Genomic DNA, 22,752 nt, shown 5'->3' on the forward strand with positions numbered 1-22,752 from the left:
TCTTGGATTTCAAAATGGTATTTAGGATACTGGTTAAAGAAAAACTCATATTGGGTGCTATTTGGTCACTTTGGACTGTTTTTCAGAAGCCGAAGTCGTCATTTTGGACTTTGAAATTGCCTGTGAAATCAATTTTTGTCATCTGGGCGTAATTCTTGTTCCGAAAACATTCATATTGCATGGTATTTGGTCATTTCCGGTTGTTTGCCAGACACCGGAAGTCACCATCTTAAAATTCAAGATTGTGTCTGTGATCAATTTTTAGCTTCTGTGCATCTTTCTAGTTCCAGAAATACTAATATTTAATGGGAATCGTCCATTTCAGGCTGTTTTACAGAAACCGGAAGTTGCCATCTCACAATTCAAAATGTTGTCTGAAGTCGATTTGTGGCTTCAGTGCATCATTACGGTTCCGGAAATACCCATATTGGGTGGTATTTGGTCATTTGCCGCTGTTTTTCCGACACCGGAAGTCGCCATTTTGGATTTCATAATGGCATTTGGAGACAATTTCTGGATTTTGAACGGCATACTGGTTAAAAAAACTCATATTGGGTGGTATTTGGTCATTTTCTGCTGTTTTCAGACACCGAAAGTTGCCATCTTACAATCCAAAATGTTGTCTAAGGTCGATTATGGAACATATTTGTTACCACTAAAAACATTTACCTGCCAAATTTTGTTCCATTTGGTTGATTAGTTCTCGAGATGTGAACGAATTTGTGTTTCATCCAACTATTATGGACATATTAGTTGCCCCTTAAAACATCCACATGCCAAATTCGGTTTCATTTGCTTGGTTTGCTCTTGAGTTGTGCAGAAATTTATGTTTCATTTGTATGGGACCCCTCCCTTCCAGAAGAGGGAGGGGTCTCAAACTATCATAGAAACCTTTATCGGCACCAAAAACCCCTACATACAAATTTTCACGTCGATCGGTTCGGTAGTTTTCGGGCCTATATGGATCAGACAGACAGACAGACTTGACTACATTTTTATATGTAAAGATTACAACATCAATATTTTAGAACCTAAAGAGTGAATATACATTTATTGGATTGAAGCGTTCATGTAAATCTATTTTTACAAATAAAAAAATGAATGAGAAAGGTTGGGTCTGACCGCTAGGTGGATTAATTTAGGTTTTTTAGTTTTGTCGCGACTTTTCTGGGTTCTGCCCCACAGTGTTACGGTCACTCAAGGCTGCTAACGTTCGCGCGCGGTTCTAAGGTTTACGCACTCTCTCACATGCTTTGACGCAAGCGCTATAAGACTCTCGGAAAGCAACCGAATGTACTAAAAGGTTAAGTTCGAACAATGAAGCAGAATTAGAAATACTAAAGACCAGAATAGATCAACTAGGTGAACGGTAGCCTGAGAATATAGGGTAAAGCCTCTCGCTCTAAATTACTCATAGGTTAATATTTAGGACATACTGTAGTCCAATAAAATCATCATCATTAGCATCATCTTCGTGTGCGGTGATTCCGCGAAATCGTTCTGCGCGTGACTTCAAAATAATTGAAAACGCAAATTTTTCTTCATAAATCAATGAATGATCATCACGGTGTTAAAACATCGATAAATAACAAACACCAGAATTAATTTTTCAATATATCTCTATTGAGAAAAAAACGAGAAAAAAACAACTAGCAAAAAAGGGGAAAATTGCTAAAGGCGAGGGGCCAAATTGTCGCAGAATTTCTTTCCTGCTGTCTGTGTAATTTTACAAGAATGCGAAAAAAGAACGAGAATTGAAGATGGGAATTGGGCTTTCTAAAAATTATACCTTGTCCATACATTTCTATCTTCCAAATAATTACCATAGACTATAAATTATCCGCTGTCTCAAAAAATTCTACCATGGTATACAGAAATTTACAAACAGGCTAACATGATATTCAATAAAACTCTCACTTTTTCATATCAATATAGTTTACTTCGGTATTTATATATCTGGTAATAAATTTACATCAATTTTTCTCTTCTAACAACATAACTGTATTATAGTTCTGGATGTTGATACAAAACAGTGTTATTTGAATTGTTTACAATAAGCTGTCAAAAATCAATTATAAGAATATGAGCTGTTCAACAAATGTTTGCCTCCTCCCTCTACTTAGTATTGAAATTAGAGGTGAAAAATATTGGGAAGAATGTATGCAAGCAACTTTCGGTAGGCGTTGATTAAAATCGTTTAATAGCATATCAGTGCAGAATTTTGAGCGTTTGTTTCGTATTTGTTTCTTTATCTTATTCTTGACGATACTAAAGAAAAGGATTACAGCTCTAAACAAACATGTTAACAGCACATTAACTTCTGTTTCATGTGATATTATGATTTGATTTAAGATTTATGCAAAAGTGATTTAATTATAACTTTACTCAATTTAAAGATAGATGTAGTGTATTTTAGTAAACCGACAGAATTGCGTAATCTCATAAAAACTTTTTGATAATCTAGAAAGCCAAAAATCGTTAGTTGATATCCGCGAATGAAGATCGTAATTTGCCACAATTCTTTTCTTTTTAATTATTTATGCGTCTTTTACGATTTGATTATCCGCTTTTTTTTTCAAATTATAATCTTATGTCAAAAAATACAATAATCAAGGGAAAGGGTACTGCCTGATAAATTGCTGATTTAAAACGTAGTATGATTGATTACTGAGGTAACTTCGATCATTTCACCCTTCAACGGAAATAATATACTGATACAGTTGTTTTCAAGATGATGATAGTGATGTTTCGTCTTCAAGCCTAGAAAAGATTGCATGGCATGTTGAGCAAGTACGAGTGAACAAAAGTGTGTATATATATATATATATATATATATATATATATATATATATATATATATATATATATATATATATATATATATATATATATAAATATATATATATATATATATATATATATATATATATATATATATATAAATATATATATATATATATATATAAATATATATATATATATATATATATATATATATATATATATATATATATATATATATATATATATATATATATATATATATATATATATATATATATATATATATATATATATATATATATATATATATATATATATATATATATATATATATATATATATATATATATATATATATATATATATATATATATATATATATATGATGTACGTTCGTCAATGCTTTCTCTCCACTAACTTGTATTAGCTCAAGCTTATTTGCCTATACAACGTATAAAATCGGGCGAATAACGATTTAACTTGTTCTACCAATAAATACATTTTCGGTTTGAATTGCTTAGAAGGGTCTGCTTTTGCCCTAATTCTTTTATGAGCATCTTACGGTGAAATTTTTTTGCCTGTTTCTTTCAGCATAACTCAGAAAAAATAATGATGATGAAATTAAGAGTTTGTTTGGTTTTATACTTCATTCGACTCCTTGGTGATTAAATTCTTCAAAAAGCAGAGCCTTGGTGCTACATTCTGATTCGCAACTTAGTGTTCAGGACAATTGCGGGGCTAGCGCTACGATCCTACTGCGTGGCTTTGTTGACATTCATTCATTCTATTGTTGGCTCCAAATATGACCTTCCATTCTATCGTGTAACTTCGAGAGTAAGCCGAGAGTAATTATTTTACGATTTGAGCAGTTTTTGAATACCAGATTTAGGGATATTATTGCATAAACAAACAGAACCTGAAAATTACAGCCCGATGGAAAAACATCGACACGAAACGTAGTATCGCTGCTCGCACAATTGGTTCGAAATCATAGTCAAAAAATGAAAAATTGGATTTTCTCGCGCATCTTTATAACGGCGCATTTTCGGAATATGTCAAATGAAAATTCTTAAGTTGCACTACAAAACGTATTGTTTAGATTTTAATCCTAGATCTTTTGGTAAGACAAAAACAGCTGTGAAAATCACCAATTTTTTTTAGAAAAATGCGAATTTCTCATCATGTATTCCCGACAGCCACTTGCAAGCCTTCTTTTCGTTTCCTTTGTAGAGTCAAATAAACATGCCAATTTTCATGAAAATCGGTTCAGCTTACTCAAAGTTATAGCAATTTAACGTTTTTAGCAGTTTTTCGACATAAGAGATAATGCAAAACATTGTTCTATTATATAAATAAACAAACCCTGAAAGTTTCAGCCCGATTGGAGAACCTCCCTTGTAAAGGTGGTTGCGGTTCTCGCGAACTGGCTCTTAATACATTTTATGGCGACCATCTAGAATTTATCTGAGTAGTTTACAAACAACTATTGCTATCATATACAGATCGGACCCGAATATCCGGATTGTTTTATTTTGGTGTTCGTTTTGAATTTTTATTCCGAAATTTCATCTGTATTATATTTATTTATATTTGTTACCATTTATATTTATATTTTTTACCATTTATGTCACTTCCGGCATGTTTGGGACATGTTCCAATTGAATGAAAATCATCAATGTCCAATTTTTTTTTTTTTTGTTTCTTAAGATTTTACCCTTTTTCACCTTAGAAATAAATTTTGGTTACGTCACTCCATCATACAAGTAAAATAACAAAAGGTTATATTTAATTTATGTTCGATAACCGCAAATTCGAATGATTTTTCTGTGACTCGATTATCCGGAAAACTCGATTATCCGAATGAAGTTTTAGAAAAAAAATACTACATACATAGAAAAAGACATAACTCTGGGTCACTTTTAGCATTCAAGTATGCCAAATGTACCATTATTACTTATGGGTCACTTCACCTAATGCACCGAGCAAATTTATTATTTTTAGTGACATCTGCAAATTTAAATAATTTCAGTCGTACTAATAAGGTTACAACAGAGTTAAAAAAATACCATGGCTATTGAAAAAAGCTCAGTTTCGTGTGAATAGACATATTTTCGTGTAAGTGACCTATAATTGTGGAGGGACTGTAAATCGATTGCGAAAATGAGATTTGTTTTTTTTTTCAGAAATACCCTATTTGGGTTGAATAGGCAATGCTCTGAACATTCGATTGATAAAAAGTTTCTGTTTCTGGAGAAAAAAAAACTTGAGGAAACCTTCAATCTCTAAGACGTCAACTGAGTCGCTTCGCATTCGAGTCGTCCAAGCAAATATACTGATTGCAGTGATCGAAACAAGAGATGCAAAATGCAAATATGTACTAAGAGAAAATGTACCATATTGGATGAATTGAGTTACGCACATGACTCAAAGATTTGCTGGGAGCACTGCGGTTGAAAACATTATCAAGAACATATCTGACGATCCATCTGAAGCGAATTGAAAGCAGCAGAATCTATTATTGGCGAAAAAGTGTTCAACAGAATAAACTCTTGCTATATTTGTCGAAGCTTTATTTTTTAATTTAGGGTAATAACAGAGGAAAGTCCTTATATCCTTATATCTTAATTGACAAGATTAACAAGATTTGTTAATAATTAGTACTTATGTCTGAAAGGTCTCACCAACGATCAAACCGTTGATGAGATCAAACTTACTTCAACAGAATTACTTGGAATAGTCCCTACCCAAGAAATTTTAATGAAACAAAAATCACGAGGCAAAAACAGTCAGCGAACTGGAATTTCCCTTGTTAATTATTTAATTCATTTTAACCGCACTGAGGTTAACAATTTGAAATTTTTTGACAAAGCACATGCTATTTATAATGTGCGAGTGAAATGGGAATCGTATCGAAAGTTTGGCGGAGGTGAAAAGCATATCACCCAATGCCGTATTTGCCAACGTTATGGCCATGGTTCAAAATTCTGTAACATGGACCTTATTTGTGCCTTATTTGTGGAGACTCTTCTCACAACAAGAACACATGTCCTGTGAAAGAGAGTAAAAATTTTCGCTGTGCGAATTGTAACGGTCAAATTTTTATCAGACAAACTTACGTCCAGCCCTTTTAGCAATTTTTAAGGCAAGGCAAGGTAAACAAAATTCAAAACAAACTTCAAAACAAAATTCTCCAAGCGTACCAGTACCACCCACTTTCTCAACTCCTTTGCATACTCGTTTAACATATGCACAGGTTGCAGGTAGTTCGAACATTCTATCGCCTAATGTTGGTAGTTCGAAAATGACCGTTAATATGGGTGGTAAGCAAAACAAGGTGGAAAATAAATGTACACATATTACCCCAGCTAATATTACTACCGAGATATTTTTTCTAATGTCAACTGCCTGGGGCCTATTACGGCTGGTAAACTTTCTTTTCTGCAACAAGCAATGTTCGATCTTATGAACGCCATGTTGCAGGCAAAATCAATGTTTGAAGCCATCCAAATAGGTACAAATTTTACAATTAAAATTGTTTCTATTTTAAAAATTAGCAATGATTTTAAATAAACCCATCAAAATTTTAAATTGGAATGCTCGCTCATTGAAGGCCAATGAAAATGAGCTTTTTAATTTTTTAACAGTAAATAATGTGCATATTGCAATTATTACTGAAACATTTTTAAAACCTAACATTAAATTAAAATATGATCCCAATTACGTGGTTCATAGTGGTGGAGTTGCAATTGTTATTCATCGCCGAATCAAACATCGTGCTCTTCCCCATTTTGAGACGAAAGTTATTGAAACTTTGGGAATTGAAGTTCAAACTGATCTTGGGATTTTATTTATTGCCGCAGCATATTTACCATTCGAATGTACACGCGAGCACAAAAATTATTTTAAAGGTAATTTACAAAAACTCACTAGAAATCGTTCGAAATTTTTTATAATCGGTGATTTTAACGCTAAACATCGATCATGGAATAATTCTCAAAGTAATTCCAATGGCAAAATTTTATTCAATGATTGTTCTTCAAGATACTATTCTAATTTGTCTCCGAATAGTCCTACATGTTTTTCTTCTGTAAGAAACCCATCAACAATTGATTTGGTGCTAACAGATCAAAGTCATGTTTAAAAACTCCAGTTGTTTCCAGATTACAAAAGACTCTTGCCAAAGATCATACCGTTGAGCTTGGCAATCTAAAGCGTCATGACGGAATCTATACTAGTGGTCCTCGTGATACCTTAAATCTAATGATGGAAACGCATTTTCCCGGTTCTATTGAAAAGACGGATTCAGCCATTTCTGATTTAGTTGAAATTTGTTCTACGCATACTAGCTCTGGGTCTACTAGAACAGAGAGTACTGTATCAGATGTGGCGGATGAAATTTTTACGAGAACCAGGGTGGAAAATGCTATGAGATCCTTTGAGCCTTTCAAGTCTGCAAGTGTAGATGGAATATTTCCAGCATTGCTTCAACAAGGTGAAGCAATACTAATTCCTCCCCTCATTGAGATTTTCAAGGCCAGTTTAAGGTTGAATCATATTCCATCAAAATGGAGGGTAGTAAGAGTAATCTTCATACCTAAAACTGGGAAGCGTGATAGGACGCATCCTAAATCATTCAGACCCATTAGTCTTTCTTCGGTTTTGTTGAAGACAATGGAAAAAGTGCCGAATGATTTCATTCATACATCTTACATGCAAACAAAACCGCTTTCAAAGTCCCAGTTTGCCTATCAAACTGGAAAATCCACTATCACAGCGCTTCATACGCTGGTTATGAAAATAAAAAGTCACTTTCAGCTAAAGAAATTGCTCTGTGCTCTTTCTTGGACATATTCTTCAATGTCTAGTGCAATGAGGAAAAAAGGATTTCACACGAGAATTGTTGACTGGATTCATACCATGCTTGCAAAAAGAGAAATCACTTCTGAGTTGGGAGGTTCGTCTATCACGATAAAGGCAACGAAAGGATGTCCGCAAGAAGGAGTTCTTTCGCCACTTATGTGGTCTTTAGTGGTGGACGATCTTCTCAAAAGCTTAGAAGCAAAAGGTTTCGAAGTTGTGGGCTTTGCAGATGACATAGTCATTTTGGTAAGAGGAAAGTTTGACAACATAGTTTCGGAAAGAATGAAGGAGGCTCTGGAGTATACCCAGTCTTGGTGTATAAAGGAGGGTCTCAGCATTAATCCGTCAAAAGCTGTTATCGTACTTTTCACTAGAAAGAGGAAATTCAATCTAAAAACTCTCAAGCTTGGAGGAGTAGAAATTCCATTCAGTGAACAGGTTAAACATTTAGGCGTTATCCTTGATACCAAGCTAAACTGGAATGCACATCTTGACTATGCAATCAACAAGGCGGTCAGTGCATTATGGTTGTGCTCCAAAACCGTTGGAAGAAAGTGGGGCTTGAGACCAAAAATGGTGATGTGGATATTCACATCGATTATACGTCCAAAACTGACCTACGTTTCGTTAGTATGGTGGCCGAAAACCAAAGAATCCACCGCCAGAACAAAGCTAGATAAAGTTCAACGACTTGCGTGCATTGCTATAACAGGAGCAATGAGCAGCACCCCATCAAAAGCTCTTGATGCAATTCTTCATCTGTTGCCATTGTACGAATACGTGCAACTAGAAGCAGAAAAGAGTGCATTGAGGCTCAAACGAACAAAAACTATCTTGTCAGATGATCTTGTGGGTCACCTGACTATACTGGACTTTTTCAAAAGAGGGCCAGTGATGAGTATGAATGGAGACTTGATGGCACCTCAGGATAACCATGATATTCCCTACAAGGTATGCGAAACGTCACGTACAGACTGGGAAGTCGGAGTTCCTGATGTCCATCCCGGTTCAACGATATTTTTCACAGATGGCTCAAAAATAGGTACAAAAACTGGTGCAGGAATCTTTGGCCCTGGAATTAATACTACAGTGGCAATGGGACACTGGCCAACAGTGTTTCAAGCAGAGATTTTTGCAATCCTTGAATGTGCGTATGTTTGTTTGACTAGAAAATACAAACATGCAAATATTTGTATTTTCTCTGACAGTCAAGCAGCGCTGAAAGCACTTGATGCTTATAGATGCACATCCAAGATTGTCTGGGAATGTATTCTCACATTGCGACAGCTGTGTCATACAAACTCAGTAAATTTGTATTGGGTTCCAGGACATTGTGACATTGATGGGAATGAAAGGGCAGACGAACTTGCAAAACAAGGATCTAACTCACAGTTTATCGGCCCAGAACCTTTCTGTGGCATTTCACAGTGTGCAGTGAAAATGGAGCTTAAACGCTGGGAGAAACAAAAAGTGACAACCAATTGGTTTGATGTCAAAAAGAGTTCCCAATCTAAAAAATTTATAACACCAAACGAAAACCAATCAAAAAAGCTCCTAGAGCTCAACAAAAGAGCTCTTTGTACATATGTCGGCCTAGTAACGGGCACTGTTCGAGTAGATATCATTTTAAGAACATTGGCCGGGTTCAGGATGATATCTGTCGCTTTTGTAATACGGAACGCGAGACATCGGAACATCTGCTTTGCAGTTGTGGTGCATTATTTAAACGCAGATCAAGGCTTCTTGGCAGTGGCTTCTTACAGCTCAAAGAGATTCGGTCTTTGAATCCTGGAAAGGTGATTGGCTTCATAAACCATATTTTTCCTGACTGGGAGCGTGTCGGTGCAGGTACCTGATCACTCACAACAATAGTGGTCATTGTATTTTGCAAAGAAACACGTATAACAATTGACTGGAATATATTACAAAAGTTCACATCAATGGACAACGTAATCCTAACAAAAAAAATAAAAAAAAGTCATGTATGTAGTGATTTGATCACACATGCTGACTTTGATTCTGACCATCTTCCAATAACTTTTGCGTTATCACATGAATCAGTTTTAAACCCTATGAGCTCTGTTTTTAATTAATTGAGAAAGCTAATTGAGAAAGATACAAAACTCATATTGAGAATTATTTCAATAATGAGCTTGATTTGCAAAACTAAGTGAATATTGATTCCACTTTGGAAGCATTGAAATGTGCAATTATTGATGCCAGAAATTATTCTGTTCCGAAGGCTCAAGTGAAATTTGATTCACCAATAATTGACGAAAATCTTCAACTTCTAATTTGTTTGAAAGATGTCCGCAGACGTCAATATCAACGTTCTCGTGACCCTGTTTTTAAAACTATTTATAAAGATTTACAGGAAGAGATTAAACATAGATTTACTCTTCTGAGAAATCAGAATTTTTTGACTTAAGTTGAAAAATTGAAACCACATTCAAAACCCTTTTGGAAGCAGTCGAATATTTTTAAGAAACCTTCAAAGCCTATTCCTGTTTTAAAAGATGGTGAACGTTTTCTTGTATCCAATGAACAAAAGGCTCAAAGACTTGCTCAGCAGTTTGAGAGTGTTCATAACTCAAATTTGAATTTTGTGAGTCCAATTGAAAATGAAGTCACACGTCAATTTGATTTAAAGTCTTCCCAGAATTTTTTACCTGCAGAAATAATTGAAACTAACTTGAATGAGATTAAATCATTTATTAAAAATTTCAAGAATATGAAAGCACCTGGTGACGATGGAATCTTTAATATACTAATCAAACATCTCCCCGAGAGCACAATGGAATTTTTAGTGAAAATTGCTGCTTCAAAATTGCATATTTTCCCAAATTATGGAAAAATGCAAAAATTACTCCAATTTTAAAATCGGATAAAAATCCAGCTGAAGTTTCAAGTTATCGACCAATCAGTTTGCTTTTTTCAATAATTAAAATGTTTGAGAGAATTATTCTTAACAGAATGATGTCGCACATTAACGAAAATTCAATTTTTGCAGATTAACAGTTTGGATTTCGCCATGGGCATTCCACTACTCATCAATTGCTCAGAGTTACTAATATGATACGAGCTAACAAATCTGAAGGTTATTCCACTGGAGCTGCTCTTTTAGACATATAAAAAGCATTCGACAGTGTTTGGCGTAAAGGTTTGATTGCGAAATTGCAAACTTTTAATTTTCCAATTTTCCCAATCAAAATTTTAAAAAATTATCTTACTGATCGAACTCTGCAGGTTGTCTATCAGAACTCAAAATCTGACAGATTTCCTGTCAGAGCAGGTGTGCCTCAAGGTTCTGTCTTGGGCCCAGTCCTGCACAGCATATTCATTTCAGATCTTCCTGATTTGCCTCCAGGATGCACAAACTCATTGTTCTGCGATGACACAAGCATTTCCGTAAAAGGAAAAGTGGAAGAGGTTGTTTATAAGAAACGACCGCAAAGTTAACGTAGAATTACGATAGCCTGTCTCATTTCAATAATTTTTTGCAATAGCTTTGGAAATACACTCGATTAGGGTTAATCATTTTGATGGTATGAAGCGATATATTGTTCCGTATATGTTTCGTATATTATTTTTGCTTTAATGGAATGGAATGGAATAACTGGAAAAATAGGTGTGACTGAATTATTTCCAGTTATACCATTCAACAACGAAAACAAAAATACATCTCATTCATTCTGGCTCAGAGCGATCATTCGATAAGCTCCATCTTTATTTTTAGTTTTCAAGTTTTTCCTCAGTTTCATAGCACGGATGTACAAAAATGATTTTTTGTGGACATTCTGTCGAGCCGGACCGATAGCACTCTCATGAAGGCAACAAAATAACATGTATTGTGTTGTGTTGCGCGGCTTGGAAGGAAAAAATGTTTCCTTCCCCGTGTCGCATGGAAGCAGATTATTGCGTGTTTGATACTGCCGACGGTAGACATTAGTATGAAGGTGAAAATTCTGCTGTGATGTCGAGCAATAACCGTCTTCTTCAAGACGTTACATCCATGTTAATCATCACCGTGAGCAGAACTTGCTGAACTTTTCTGTTTGAAATCGGATTTGTTTCGCATTTACCGCTTGTGATGCACAGTATCAATGAATCGTAATATACATCACACTTCTGCGCAATTGCAGCAGCATCAAACTGCAATCAAAGTTGCAGTTTAGTAATAACCATTCATTATGCTCTTCCAAATACATTTAGTAGCCTTGAAAAAGGCTGGTTGCTGCAGTTGCAAATTTCATTCAACTATCGCATAAATGCTTCATGGTCCAGAAAGCGCGCGATATCCGCTCTGACATAGATTTTTCGCACGTTGTGGAATGGGATAACTGGAAAAACTATTTCCAGTTATACCATTTTGCAACGTTAAAAAAAATCACAAGAAGGTTATATGCAAAGCCACGACCGCAAGGTTGAAGTAGAATACTTTTACAAGAAAGATAACCCGGCAGCTTGCGTGTCAGTCATTTTTTCTAGTAAATAAACGTTGACCGTTCATTGGCAGTATTGTAATTTCTTTTTGTTTGATATTTTGAATGAAGTTCATTGAATATTTTTAAATTTTGTGCAAATGAGAAGTTCAAGTGCTGCCGAATTGTAATATGCACATTTAATACGACATCGTTAAACGGGAACGGAACAAAGGCTACGGTTATGCAGAATGCGATTCGCCTTACCGTGGTGAAATGTACAGCTCTTTTTAAGGCGAAGTAGAGCTATACATTTCAACAGATTTCGTCTTGCCGAATCGCATCGCGCCGTTATTTGCGTTCTGCATGACCGTAGCCAAACACTAAGCGACGCAAACACGTAATAATAGTCAGAGTATGCATGTAGATGAAGATAATTAACATTAGATTATAGCGCAAAACGAGAAAATATTAACTCTTCGAATATTCTTTTGTTCTTCAAATTTCAGTTGTTCAATTTAATATCCGATGAAATGTCTGTTTATCATCTGATGAAGCTCTTATATAGCCCAAATGATGCATTCCCAATTTACTAGGTCCAGAACTCTGCCGACCGTGCTTGGGAAAGCGCGGTAAAACGACCAACCAGAGGTCGAATTTTGTGTTTTGACAAGGCTTAAGAATTTTCAATAGTACAATAGTTCGAATGATAAAATTGCAATTTCATGCATTTGGTAGGAATCTTAGAAGATTTTCTAATCGATTGCTGCAAAAACGAAGGAAATCCATCGAAAACTAACCGATTTATTAGCATTTGAAATTTTTTTCATTTTTTTTCAGTTTTAGATTTTCATTTCACATCCCTATGTAGCCGAACTTCCTGAGAGAAGTATTGTACTAAAAAATCTTCATTAATTCATTTGTTGTCCTTATAAGGACAATTGTTCAATTTATCATAGGATGTAGTGTTTATATTACATCTCTGTGTTGCCTCAGTAGAGCTGTACATTAACCTACGGCCGAGCGAATCGTTTCAGAGGCCTTAGAGAAAGTTGCTGGCTGATGTATTCACTTCATGCAAGCCTGCTGCCGATGCTTCCCGCTACCACACTGAAACAGCATTTTAGTGAAGGGAGTGTCGTTGCATCAGCTGACCCTGCTACTATCGATGCTGATATACCCGCTGCAACAGCTACGCTATGCATAGCCATGCCACGCTTGTGGCCGCTATCCGTAGCCATGCCACAGTTGTGGCCACTATACGCTGCCATTGGTATCCGCTGTACCTGCATCTGCTGGCCCAGCTGCAATCGACGCTGAGATCCGCTGAAACTGCTACGCTTATCCGCAGCCAGGCCACAGTTGTGGCCGCTATCCGCTATCGATGGTACCCACTGCACTGCTCCCGCTGCTGCTAAGGGAGGACTGCTGTTGTCGCTGTTCAGAACTATTATGAGCGGCTTCGACTAAAACAGGCTCTTATATAGGGATGAAAATAGGAATGAATTATTTTTCGTACGTGGTGGAATGATATAACTTGAAAAATATGTGTGACTTCATTCTGGCTCAGAGCGATCATTTGATAAACTCCACCTCTTTTTTCAGTTTCTAAAGTTTTTCCTCAGTTTCGTAGCACGGATGTACAAAAATGATTTCTTGTGGACATTTTGTCGAGCCGGACCGATAGCACTCTCATTGAAGCAACAAAATAACATATTTTGTGTCGTGTTGCGCAGCTTGATTGAAGAAAATGTTCCCGTTCCCGTGTCGCATGGAAGCTGATTATTGCGTGTTTGATATTGCCGATGGTAGACATGAGCTGCTGTGATGTTAAACTTCAACCGTCTTCTACAAGACGTTACACCCTTGTTAATGAAGAGTTGTGAATTTTCTTAAATAGACTCAGCATCGTAAGCAGAACGTGCTGACTGCTGTACATTTGCAGCAGCATTAAACCTCAGTTGCAGTTTATTGATAACCATTCAATATGCTCTTCGATACATTTAGTAGCTTTGAAAAAGGCCGATTGCTGCAATTGCAATTTTCATTCAATTATTGCATGAATGCTTCATAGTCAGATAGCGTGCAATATCCGCTCTGGCATAATAATTGTTTCGAATGTTGTGGAATGATATAACTTGAATAATATGTGTGACTTAATCATTTCCAGTTGTACCATACTACAACGTTCGAAAAAAAAATACATCTCTTCATTCTGGCTCAGAGCGATCATTTGATAAGCTCCACCTCTTTTTTTCAGTTTCTAAAGTTTATCCTCAGTTTCGTAGCACGTTTGTACAAACATGATTTCTTGTGGACATTCTGTCGAGCCGGACCGATAGCACTCTCATTGAAGCAACAAAATAACATGTTTTGTATCGTGTTGCGCAGCTTGGTTGAAGAAAATGTTCCCGTCCCAGTGTCGTATGAAAGCAGATTATTGCGTGTTTGACATTGCCGATGGCAGACATGAGTATGAAGGTCAAAATTCTGCTGAGGTATCAAAATATAACCGTTTCAATTTAAGACGCAAGAGCGTAAGTGCTGCATTTCTTTAATCTGGTACAACAAAAAGTAACGGAACAGACCGATGGAAGATAAGCGAGTATAAAAAAAAACTAACTTAATTGCTAAGTTACTGACTATGAAAAGAGATTATCGTAGCGATTGAGGATTGCAACGACTTTTGTGGGTAGTTAGTACTAATCTTGTACTAACCGAGGCTCCTCAATAATAATAATTCAAAATTTTATTCTGAATTCTTCGAAGCCAAAAAGCAAATAGGTTTTTTCGAATGAAGCACTGCCGGCCAGTGGGAGATGAATTGTACACACACACATATAATTATAACTGTGTTTTTTCCGGTTTAATTTATGTGTATAAGGTTGTTGATCGAGGCTATCTCAATTTATCATTGTATCTACATACAAAAAGCAGCCCACTGCGATATTTGACACAGGCTAACTGTTAGTGTACTGAGTAGTTAATTGCGGCACTAACGCTACGGTCCTATTGACTCTAACCCAGACCAGATTCGAACATACGACAGTTGGCTTGTTATAAAAGGTAGGGTTTACTCCAACTACACTGCCCATAACCGCATAATTGTAACACAAAATTGGTTCGAGCAAATACACTTGTATGTTTTGACCTTAAATGCATTGTTCCCATTATATTCTTGAAAATGGACAGTATAAAGCATTACTTTACACCATGTATACATTGATCATTACTTTTGAAGTCAAATTGGTTGAAATTTTTGCAATTATACTTTTGTGCCGTCACTTTCAAGCTACTTTTGGAATATATTACAGTGGAAATATTTCAGTAAGCATTACGTAATTTGTCTTAAATCTCTACGACTTTTCTTTGATTTTTAAATTGAAAAATTATATTTGTTTTAAATTTTCACTAACTGACAAGTAGTGCACAGAGTGACATTGCTGTTGCTGGCCTATGGTGAATATAACCCTGATAGTAAGCAAAGTGACATTTCTGCTGCTGGCTTGTGGAAAATATAAACCTGGTTTACGTGTCACTACAGGGATGCCAGATGTGAAGACATGTCTTAATATTGAAAACATTTGAGCGCGTATGAATAAGTGAAAGCCTAACAGTCGGTTGATTAACCGCACTCGATTTAATGTGTCACTGGAAGTTTTGTAAACTTTCAACGGTGACCGTGTTTACAGATTTCCTATGTATAAAGACATTGTTTTGTGGAGTGTGAAGATATTTGAAAAATGACCTGGCCTCCCTGTGTCATGATTTCTTGACGGTAGGGTATGTCTTGAAACCACTTACAGTTGTTAAAATTCGAAATCGATTTTTTCAATAGTTTTGCTGTTTAAATTAAGAAAAGTCAGTAGATTATGTATTTCTTTTGACATTTCTTTTTTTTTTATTTTTTATTCTCGCTTATTTTCCGTCGGTCTAGTGCCGCCACTGTTGTGGCCAATCACCGACGCCCAGGGAGGCGACTCCACACCCAGGACCCTAACTCACGACCCGTTTATTAATGGACCGGCGCCAACGGCTTTTACTTCCTCATGCGACGGAAGGCGTGATCTCAGAGGCTAGGATTGAATCTAGACCAGTTGGGTTGGTTGTGAGTGGATCACGCCACCTCACAACCATCGACACCTATGTCGGCGGTGGGATTCGAACCCAGGCGTCGAGCGTGGTTGGCGGAGACGTTACCAACCACACTAGGCCCCCGCTCTATTTTGACATTTCTTATCGAAAGAAAAAATAATATACATACCCCTAAAACACCTTATTATGCGATTACAGGCAGTACAGGCCATGTTCGATTTTTGCAACACGTCCAAATTTAAATTTTGTATAATGCCCACCGGACTAAAAAAAATCAGTAGCCAATCATATAACCAATCCGAACAGTGTTGTCCGATGCCTACCGGACTGAAACGAAAATTCAATTCAACGCTTGGATGGTTTCTGGTGGCAACACGTCCAAAATTTTTATGTTGCCAAAATTGAACCGTGCCAAAATCGAACGAGGTCTGTAGCTGGATTACTGATTTAAAAGTATTCATGTAGCGCTCAGCTACAAATAGCTAGCCGTAAATTTTCAACTGCAATGACGTGTAATAAGAAAAATAACTTTGTATACAAGCGCTCCGTGAAACCTTTATTTTGATTTCTATTGTCAGACGCAGTCTATAACTCAAATGAATAGCTTTTCGAAAGTCGAAATACTGATACTCCATTACCTCAATAACCTGGCATACTGATTAGTATAATGCTAAAAATGCTAAGGATAATGTCAAATGCTTAATCTAACGAGATTTTGCTAGCTTCGAATATTCAAAACATTTGATTATAGTGAAAATATCTGCAAAGTATAATTCAGATACAAGTATTTTTGCTGCTCCGTTTCACGATACGCTCAGCATGAAATATTCAAAGCTTAATGCTTTTAGTATAAATATCTGCAAAATATAATTCAAAAACAAGTATTTTTGTTACTTTTGTAACTGCTTCTTTTACACTCAAGCTTTTCAATTTGAATTGGGAATAGATTTGATACTGTAAAATAAATTTGAGATGATTGCTTAAGTGACATAACTCTTCTACAAGTTACTTACGTTAGTCATATGTAAGAACATTACTATTCAATTTATATATTTGTTTTTATTGAATCACAATTTCGATTAACTATTAAGTTTGATTATAAACAAATATGCTAAGTTAAAAGTATATAGAAAAAACAAAATTACCACTGTTTGGTCGTAATTTTAAACTGTTCTCGAAATTCAAAAAAAAAAATAGCTTGTACTAATCATAACTAATATTAGAGTGCTTCTTCTACTACTTTGTTTACTCGTTTACTTGAAATAGTAGTTAAATAATCATTTGCAAGTATAATTCACGATTAATATTGGATCTGCCAGCCTATGCGTCAGAATTTCTTTTGTTGTGTTACAAAACAAAATGCTTGAAATATTTCAATTATAAATTGCTAAAACAGGAGAAACTGAATACCTTCAATATAATAATTATACCAGGACAGCAAAAATTCATATTTTATCTCGATCTTCGTGGGCCTTCTTAACAATTGCAAGCTTCGAATGCGGGGAAGCTGGAGAGAGCATTCTGTATGGTGGGTCTTTTGTTCCGTGTAGAACCAACGAAAATTCTTTCAACCATCCTGACCGTTGCTCCTTGGAGTTAAACGTTACCTTGCAAAGAGAGTTTTGTTATTATATGTTATTATAAATTGTATAAATATTATATATATATATATATATATATATATATATATATATATATATATATATATATATATATATATATATATATATATATATATATATATATATATATATATATATATATATATATATATATATCATATATATATATATATATATATATATATATATATATATATATATATATATATATATATATATATATATATATATATATATATATATATATATATATATATATATATATATATATATATATATATATATATATATATATATATATATATATACAGTAATCACCCGATTATATCTGTACTCGATTTTATCTGCCCCCGATTTTATCACATTTTTCACCCGATTTTATCATCATAAAACATTTCATTAAAAAAATGTCAGGGTGAACTTTTTTTCTATTACGCTTCAATATTTAAGATATTTTTCATAATTCTGTGTATCATTCTGGATGCAGTTTACATTAAAAATTCAACCGATGCACAATGTTACATTTTGCTGTTATCCTGCGAATAATTGAATAGTGATACAAATGTTTATTATAACGGTATAATATGTTCAGAGAAGTTTCAAAATATTTGAAAACGCATCTTTTGATGTAGAAAGCAGGGTGATCAATCCTCCTAAAAGTGAGATAGAATATTTACTTTTTCATTAGATAAAGATAGACGCTTGGTGCCTTAGGCAAAGTATTAGGTGATCGCAAAACAAGAAACTTTACAGAAAACATCATGTTTCTATCTCTTACATATTGCAAGCAACATAAAGTTTTCTATGAGAAGGCATTAAAAAACGTTATTTACATTTTAAGATTTTTCAGGTTGCAATATGTGAGAGATATCGGCAAAGTTTAGTGTTGTGAGAACATCTAATATTTTGCTTATGGTACTGCGCTACAAAAAAGCAAGTAATTCATTTTACCAATTCAAACAAAAACATGAACGAATAAAAAACTTGATTGTATTTTATTTGCAACTTTACATCGATTTTTTTAGGTTTGTTCAGAAAAGTTTTAGGCAACTGAATTATCTATCTAAAAAAATGTTTTAAAAAAATAGTGATGATCGATTTTTTTTTAGTCACTTTTTCTCCATTTTTTGTCATTATTCAGATATATCGATTTATGAAAAAACAACTGCAGCTTTTTCATGTTTGTACAGATAAATTTTCAAAAAAAAAAAATAAAATCGCTGATTTTACGTATTTAGTTACTGATTTAACATCTTCAATGAAAAAAAAATAAAATTTTAAAAATTTCCCGATTTTATCACTTTCCCTATTTTATCACGCCAAAAATCATCAGGGTGAGATATAATCGGGTGATCACTGTATTATATATATATATATATATATATATATATATATATATATATATATATATATATATATATATATATATATATATATATATGCGGTCGGAAGACAGCGAGACACGCTACCGAAGGTAGTAGCGCTGTCGAAGCAGCTCGATGCCATAATCGAGTTTGCGAAAAGTCGCACCAACACGACGAAGTACCTGAAGCAGGCTCTCTACATGCTTCGGTCCTCCGTCGATGCTGCGAAGAAGGAGCACGCCGAGCTCAAGGCAAGAGCGGTGGCTGCAGAGAAGAATGCAACGGAGGTGACCGGAAGGGCGACGAAGTCGGTCCAAACGGACACCTGCACGTTTGCAGCGGTTTGCGCCTCCGGGTCAGCCGCAAAAAGAGCAAGGCAGTCTCCGGGGGAAGCCCCCGAGAACAGCAAGAAACGGTTGGTTGTGCTAAGCCCGCGAGATAGCACACCAACGGCCTCCAAGTCCGCCGGAAAGTCTGCCGAAGTGGCAGCTACGGGAAACCCTTGGGTTACCGTGGGAGGAAGGAAGCGCCAAAAAGACAGCAAGCGCAACGACGAGAAGGCGACAAATCGTCCAAAAATGGGAAAGTAGGCGCGAAGCAGGGGCGACGCCCTCATACTCAAGACGGAGGGGTCCAAGTACTCCGAAGTCTTGAAGAAAATGAGAGGCGAAACCCAGCTCAAGGATCTGGGAGCGGATGTGCGGACCATCCGTCGTTCTCGCACCGGCGAGATGATCCTTGAGCTCCGTAAGGATGCTAAAAACAAGGGCGCTGCCTACAAGACGGTAGCCGAGCAGGTCCTCGGGAAAGATGTGCAAATTCGGGCACTCACCTCAGAGGTGACTCTCCAGCTCAAAAACCTGGATGAAATCACCGAGAGGTGCGATATTGCACAGGCCCTCAAGGAGAAGTGCGGAGTGGAAGTAGCCACTGAGGTAATTCGCCTCCGAAAGGGTCCAGCGGGGACCCAGGTGGCCACTTTCCGGCTTGCATCGGCCGATGCAACTCTGGCCCTGAAGACAGCCAAACTTAAGGTTGGCTGGTCAGTATGTCCCCTGAGCATACTCCAGCAGCCGGACGTTTGCTCCAGGTGTTTCGAGGGAGGACACAAGTCCTGGACCTGCAAGGGGCCCGATAGGAGCCAGTTATGTAGGCGTTGTGGTGGTGCTGGCCATAAAGCTAAAGACTGCGGGGAGCCTCCCAAGTGCTTGGTATGTACTGGAAAACGGGACGCCAAGCACTTTATGGGAGGCCCACGGTGCCCAGCCGGTAAGGCGACCACGAAACCACGGGCGTGAGGGTGACACAATTGAACCTGAACCATTGCTATGCGGCACAGCAGCTGCTATACCAAGCAGCGTCTGAGTCGCGGTCGGACATCGCAATCGTATCGGACCCCTACTGCATTCCTCCCGGAAATGGTAATTGGGTTGCAGATAAGTCCAGTACGGCGGCCATATGCACGACCAGCAAGTTCCCGGTTCAGGAGGTTGTGTCAACCTCAAATGAAGGATACGCGGTTGCCAAGGTGGACGGAGTGTTCTACTGCAGTTGTTATGCTCCGCCGCGTTGGTCTATCGAAAGGTTCACCCAGATGGTCGATTTGTTATCTATGGAGCTGACGGGACTAACACCCTTAGTAGTGGCGGGCGACTTCAACGCTTGGGCTGTTGAGTGGGGAAGCCGCCGCACGAACCGGAGGGGTCAGATCTTGTTGGAAGCTTTGGCAAAGCTCAACCTAGATCTGGCCAACGTTGGAACCAAGTGTACATTCAGCAGAAATGGTGCGGAGTCGATCATCGACGTGACGTTCTCCAGCCCAGGACTGATCGTGAACTGGAGGGTAGACGATGGCTACACCTATAGTGACCACCAGTCGGTCTGCTATAGCGTAGTCCAGAACGTGAGGCGGCAGGCGACGGGTAGAGCCAATACTCCGACCGTCCGCGGGTGGAAGACATCGCATTTCGATGCCGAGGTATTTGCAGAAGCAATGAGAAGAGAGCGCGAGGGGGGCAGTTGGCTCCGCCCGAGTGCTGACCAATTAGTTGCCACATTATCGCGGGCGTGCGACGCCACCATGCCTAGGACCCGCCAACCTAGGAATGGTAAGTCACCGGTATACTGGTGGACCGACGCGATAGCGGACCTCCGTAGCGCGTGCCTCCGTGCAAGACGGATGTTGCAACGTGCACGTACCGATGCACAGAGGGTAGAGCGCCGTGTAGTATTCGGATCTGCAAGATCGGCGCTTAAAAGTGCGATAAAGGCGAGCAAAAGGGCCTGCTTCGATAGGCTATGCGCGAGTGCCAATACGAATCCGTGGGGCAACGCCTACAGAGTCGTAATGGCGAAGACCAAAGGCGTGTTGGCGCCTGCAGAGCGATCACCAGCGATGCTGGAGCGCATCATCGAGGGACTCTTTCCACGACACGAGCCAAATCCTTGGCCTCCGGTTGCTGAGTCTCACGTCCGACGTTCCAGTATCTCAGACACAGACCAGGGATGGTCGGCCAACCTGCCGGGCATCCAATCCGTGAGAGACGGCAGCCGTGCAGAGGTTGTGGAGGAGGTAAGGGTTACGAATGAGGAACTCATCGTGATCGCCAACTCCCTAAAGGTGCGCAAGGCACCGGGACCGGATGGAATCCCGAACTTGGCCATCAGGACGGCCATGAAAGTGGCCCCTGATCTATTTCGAGCAGTCATGCAGAAGTGCCTGGATGACTGCCTCTTTCCGGACAGGTGGAAGCGACAGAGATTGGTGCTGTTGCCGAAGGCTGGGAAACCGCCAGGGGACCCATCGGCATACAGACCTATCTGTCTGCTGGACACTACGGGCAAGGTGCTTGAGGGGATTATCCTCAACAGACTGGTGAAGTACACAGAGGGTGTAAACGGTCTGGCAAGTAACCAGTTCGGCTTCCGGAAAGGTAGATCCACGCTGGATGCTATTCTCTCTGTCACCAAGACGGCAGAGGTAGCACTCCAGCGTAAGAGTTGGGGCATTCGCTATTGCGCAATCGTCACGCTTGACGTGAAGAATGCATTCAATAGCGCCAGTTGGGACTCCATAGCGCTCGCGCTTAGGAGCATCCACGTACCGGTGTCGTTGTACAAGATTTTGGAAAATTATTTCCAGAATCGGGTACTAGTTTACAACACGGAGGAGGGTCAGAAGTGCGTCCCAATCACCGCAGGGGTACCGCAAGGTTCCATCCTGGGCCCGGTGTTGTGGAATGTCATGTATGACGGGGTGTTGAAACTCAAGTTCCCTGTAGGGGTTGTGATCGTCGGTTTTGCAGACGACATCACGCTAGAGGTCTACGGCGAGTCGATCGAAGAGGTCGAGTTGACGGCCGCGCACTGCATACGCAAGGTCGAAGACTGGATGCACTCTAGGAAACTGGAGTTAGCGCACCATAAAACGGAGGTTACGGTTGTGAACAACCGCAAATTAGAGCAACAGGCGGTGGTCAGAGTCGGTGACTGCACCATTACCTCAAGGCGTTCCTTGAAGCTCTTGGGGGTTATGGTTGACGATAAGCTCACATTTAAGAGTCACGTCGACTATGCCTGTAAGAGGGCTTCAACGGCCGCTGCAGG

At 38.0% G+C, this 22,752-nt stretch overlaps 1 protein-coding gene across 1 annotated transcript in view; it reads right to left on the bottom strand.

The window, feature by feature from the left end:
• Positions 1 to 4,921: 4,921 nt before the first annotated feature.
• The window catches only part of LOC129717124 (neuroendocrine convertase 2), a 187,478-nt gene continuing 169,647 nt past the window's right edge, over positions 4,922 to 22,752 (bottom strand). The window contains exon 11 of the mRNA XM_055666969.1: positions 4,922 to 17,767. Within this exon, the coding sequence (XP_055522944.1) occupies positions 17,757 to 17,767 (11 nt within the window). The 3' untranslated portion in view covers positions 4,922 to 17,756. The remainder of the gene's footprint in view (positions 17,768 to 22,752) is intronic.

Source organism: Wyeomyia smithii, chromosome 1, assembly GCF_029784165.1.
Source record: "Wyeomyia smithii strain HCP4-BCI-WySm-NY-G18 chromosome 1, ASM2978416v1, whole genome shotgun sequence".
Classification (NCBI taxonomy): Eukaryota; Metazoa; Arthropoda; class Insecta; order Diptera; family Culicidae; genus Wyeomyia; species Wyeomyia smithii.